At 58.9% G+C, this 4,370-nt stretch overlaps 1 protein-coding gene across 1 annotated transcript; it reads left to right on the forward strand.

Moving 5' to 3' along the window:
• The first annotated feature begins 1,246 nt into the window (after positions 1-1,246).
• POU4F1 (POU class 4 homeobox 1) lies at positions 1,247-3,317 on the forward strand. Its single transcript, XM_090258351.1, has 2 exons — positions 1,247-1,504; positions 2,172-3,317. Exons 1-2 carry the CDS (start codon positions 1,382-1,384, stop codon positions 3,315-3,317), a joined length of 1,269 nt encoding a protein of 422 aa, XP_090114477.1. The 5' UTR covers positions 1,247-1,381.
• The last annotated feature ends 1,053 nt before the right edge of the window (positions 3,318-4,370 follow it).

Raw genomic sequence — 4,370 nt, forward strand, 5'->3', positions numbered from 1 at the left:
AAAAAATTACATGTGGCGAAGAAGCTAAAATGATGGAAGGAAAAAAAGAGTTCTCTTTTCAACATCTTATTCCCTTTTCTCAGAAGCGATTTCCTTTTCCTGGAGTTTCCAGGAGGAAGTGTGTGTGTGTGTGTGTGTGTGTGTGTGTGTGTGTGTGTGTTAGCGTGTGTGTGCACGCTGAGGAGAGGAAAGGATCCCAACTACACCCTGTTAACTATTTTCCCTTTTGTTTACTAGAAGCCTCAGATCACCCGGAGCTCGTTTGAAATGTGGGTTTGTACTCCGTTAAAGGAGACAAACAATAAGAGAAATGCACAATTTCATTTCAACAGCCATTCCTGAGTAGAAAGCACACGCTCCTTGTGGCTCCTAAGTGGCTGTCACTGTCGGTGCCTGACACAGTTATATTCACAAGAACAACAGCAACAAAGTATGCGGAGGAAATTAAATTATATGGAAATCAATAGCGTCTGACTGCTTCAAACAAATGTCTGTCACCGCGATTATTCTTCAGGAACAGAGTTATAAACCTTGAAAGAAACAGGTTCTTGCAGCAGAAGACAGCACCTTCTGCATTTCTGTGTTGTTATTTATACTGTATACAGAGGAATGCGCAGGCATATTTTAACATACAAATGCCCAGATGTGTACATTATATAACAGCTTGTTAGCCATCCCGGAGAGGAGGTGTGCCAAAGTAATGCGCATATTACTCAGGGCTTGCGCTGGTGCGGGGATTGGGGAGAAGAGGGGAAACCACGGAGCTGCCTGCGAACGTCTTGCCTTTCTCCACGTCAAAGCTGCCTATCCTCAGACAATAGCTGGCCCTTTTGATCTTTTCGGACCCACGGTAGGAAAGGTGAGGCGTGCAGTGCGCATGCCCGGTCAGCTACAGGTGCATCACCTGCGCTGTCCTTGCTGGTGGTCACTATAAGAGCCGCTCCCACGCGCCGGTCGCTGCTGGGCGAGCGCGCGCGCGCGCGCAGTCGCTCGGTGCGGCCGAGTGGGAGAGCGCGCGTCACACAGACGAAGACAACTGATGCCTGTCAGCGCGGCGGGGCCGCGAGCTCTCGCGAGAGCTCCCCGGAGCGGCCGCGAGAAGTGGGTCGCAGGTGTAAGAGGAGTGCATCCCGTCCGCGCGCGGGGCTAGAGCTCTTGGAGAAGTGGGATCGCGAGGCCGGTGCGCGGCGCTCTGCGCGGTCAGAGGAAGCGCCAGGAGGCAGCGGCGGCAGCAGGAGCAGCAGCAGCCCCGGCGCAGCCGCCGCCTCCGCTCCGTCAGCCGCCTCCGCTGCAGCCTCCAAAGGGAGGCCGGGGGACCCGGCGCGCGCACTTTCCCGGGGACTTTCGGAGTGTTTGTGGATTTACATGCCAAGCCATCAAGATGATGTCCATGAACAGCAAGCAGCCTCACTTTGCCATGCATCCCACCCTCCCTGAGCACAAGTACCCATCGCTGCACTCCAGCTCGGAGGCCATCCGGCGGGCCTGCCTGCCCACGCCGCCGGTAAGCGCCCCGCGCTCGCGGTCCCGGCCCGCGCAGTCGCCCCCTCCCTGTCTCCGAGACGCTGCATGTCGGGTGCCGGTGTGTGCAAAGGTCCCGGTGCGGGGATTTGCGGGCTGGGGTCTTAAGAGGAATCCCTCTGCTTGGCACATTCTGTACAGTGGTACTTAATGTCCTGTTCCTGTCCCCCCTGCTTCCGTGTCGGGCGCCTGCGATCAAAGTGGGGATCGGTGGGGCCATGACTCTCGACTTTGCTCCACTTTCTCTGTTAATTCCATGCCTCGGAGAGGCGATCTCCGCGTGTTCGGTGCGCGACACGGGCCCCAGCTGCGAGTTACATCTCTATTTCTTCTTCTTTCCCTTCTTTCTTCGTCTCTCCCGCCCGCTCCCGGAATGTGCTCCTGTGTTCCCCTCTCCCTACACCTGTCCTCCTCCCCCACACTCCCTGCCCTTCTCCTCTGGCCCCTCTCTCATCCGCAACTCGTCCCCACTCCGCCTCTCCCGGTCTCTCTGATCCCCACCCCCGTTGTTCCGTTGGCTGCCTGGTGTTTGTCCTTTACCTGTTGTGCTTTCCGGCTCGTGTGTGGTTTTGCTTTGTGTTTTGCTTTTCGGTTTTGTGGTTTGTTTTGTTTTTGTTTTTGTTTTTTGGTTTGGTTTGTGTCGCCTGCAGCTGCAGAGCAACCTCTTCGCCAGCCTAGACGAAACGCTGCTGGCGCGGGCCGAGGCGCTGGCGGCCGTGGACATCGCCGTGTCCCAGGGCAAGAGCCACCCGTTCAAGCCGGACGCCACGTACCACACGATGAACAGCGTGCCGTGCACGTCCACGTCCACCGTGCCGCTGGCGCACCACCACCACCACCACCACCACCACCAGGCCCTGGAGCCTGGCGACCTGCTGGACCACATCTCGTCGCCCTCGCTCGCGCTCATGGCCGGCGCGGGCGGCGCGGGCTCGGCGGGCGGCGGCGGCGGCGCCCACGACGGTCCAGGGGGTGGCGGCGGCCCGGGCGGCGGCGGCGGCCCCGGCGGCGGCGGCCCGGGGGGCGGCGGAGGCGGCGGCGGCGGCCCGGGGGGCGGCGGCGGCGGCCCGGGCGGAGGGCTGCTGGGCGGCTCCGCGCACCCGCACCCGCACATGCACGGCCTGGGCCACCTGTCGCACCCGGCGGCCGCAGCCGCCATGAACATGCCGTCGGGGCTGCCGCACCCCGGGCTGGTGGCGGCGGCGGCGCACCACGGCGCGGCGGCGGCGGCAGCGGCGGCGGCGGCCGGGCAGGTGGCGGCGGCGTCGGCGGCGGCCGCGGTCGTGGGCGCAGCGGGCCTGGCGTCTATCTGCGACTCGGACACGGACCCGCGCGAGCTCGAGGCGTTCGCGGAGCGCTTCAAGCAGCGGCGCATCAAGCTGGGCGTGACGCAGGCCGACGTGGGCTCGGCGCTGGCCAACCTCAAGATCCCGGGCGTGGGCTCGCTCAGCCAGAGCACCATCTGCAGGTTCGAGTCGCTCACGCTCTCGCACAACAACATGATTGCGCTCAAGCCCATCCTGCAGGCGTGGCTCGAGGAGGCCGAGGGCGCGCAGCGTGAGAAAATGAACAAGCCCGAGCTCTTCAACGGCGGGGAGAAGAAACGCAAGCGGACTTCCATCGCAGCGCCCGAGAAGCGCTCCCTCGAGGCCTACTTCGCAGTACAGCCGCGGCCCTCTTCAGAGAAGATCGCCGCCATCGCCGAGAAACTGGACCTCAAAAAGAACGTGGTGCGGGTGTGGTTTTGCAACCAGAGACAGAAGCAGAAGCGGATGAAATTCTCCGCCACTTACTGAGGGGGGGTGGGGGTGGGAGGTGCCAGCGGGGCAGAGCGGGGAGCTGAAGGGGCCTTGCGCGGTCGAGGCGGGTGGGCTTTCCCCGGGCCCGCTTCCCCCCGGATTTGGAGTGTCCGTTATCTTGCTTGCATTTGGAGAATCCCTCCTCCGTCCCCCTCTTTATGCTCTCCCGCTCCTCCAACCTAGAGGACTGGGGTGCTGGGTGGGGACACCACCGGGAGAAGATAGCCGGGAGACGGGGAAGCATTTGGGTGCGCAGGGATTAGGGGGAAGGAAAGCGGACTCTGGAGGAGGGGTTTTGAGGAGCAGGATGGTTCTGGGGGTTAGGGTGGGGGGAGACTCGGAAAGGCTAGGGAAATGGACTTGTTTTGGACCAGAGACATTTATCAAAATCTCCTGGGGACCAAGGAACTATGTACAAAAACAAACGTACCAACCACCAAAAACTAAACAAATAAAGACAGACTAAAACAGAACAGAACAAAAGCAAATAAAAATATGCTTTAGAATTTAACTCCAGGGAGCAGTGTTCTGCAGTTTCATCCCCCCCCCCAAGGAAAAGAAAAAAGAGCCCCATCATTATTACCACTGACCCAACCCCACACACGTGAACTGAAAAACGAAAACCAAACGAACTGGAAGGTGAGATTCTGGGGAGTGAAGCCAGTTGTTCTCTGTGGTTAATTTTTCACTCTAAGTCTCACATCTACCCCACCCATGTCCTCTTTTATTTATTTTCTGGGTTCCAAAGGGACTGTATGGCTGCTCTCTGTTGCCAGAAAGTGAGTGGGGGGGGGGATGGGCAGCTGAAAGGGGGTGGGGGCGTAACTGTCTATTTAGGTGGACTCCAAGTTTTCCGGTAACCTGGCCTATATTCCTGTGGCCTGAGTCCAGTTGGGTGGGTTGATTGGAGAGAGGGAGATATAGTCTTTGAGCTAACCAAAAGGCAGAATTTAGGAGCGTCAAAAAAAAACATTTTATTCTAGGAGAATAAAAAAATTTTCACAAGGTTTTTTTTTCTTTTCATTTTTTGTTTTTATGTCTAAGATCTAG

This window comes from Furipterus horrens, unplaced genomic scaffold (assembly GCF_987537825.1).
Source record: "Furipterus horrens unplaced genomic scaffold, mFurHor1.1.pri manual_scaffold_12, whole genome shotgun sequence".
Lineage (NCBI taxonomy): Eukaryota > Metazoa > Chordata > Mammalia > Chiroptera > Furipteridae > Furipterus > Furipterus horrens.

Excerpts from the sequence above, each read along its gene's own strand:
- POU4F1 (XM_090258351.1), top strand. The coding sequence starts at position 1,382 with ATGATGTCCATGAACAGCAAGCAGCCTCACTTTGCCATGCATCCCACC. Across the intron at positions 1,505-2,171 it reads CCTGCCTGCCCACGCCGCCG|CTGCAGAGCAACCTCTTCGC; the intron begins GTAAGCGCCCCG and ends TGTCGCCTGCAG.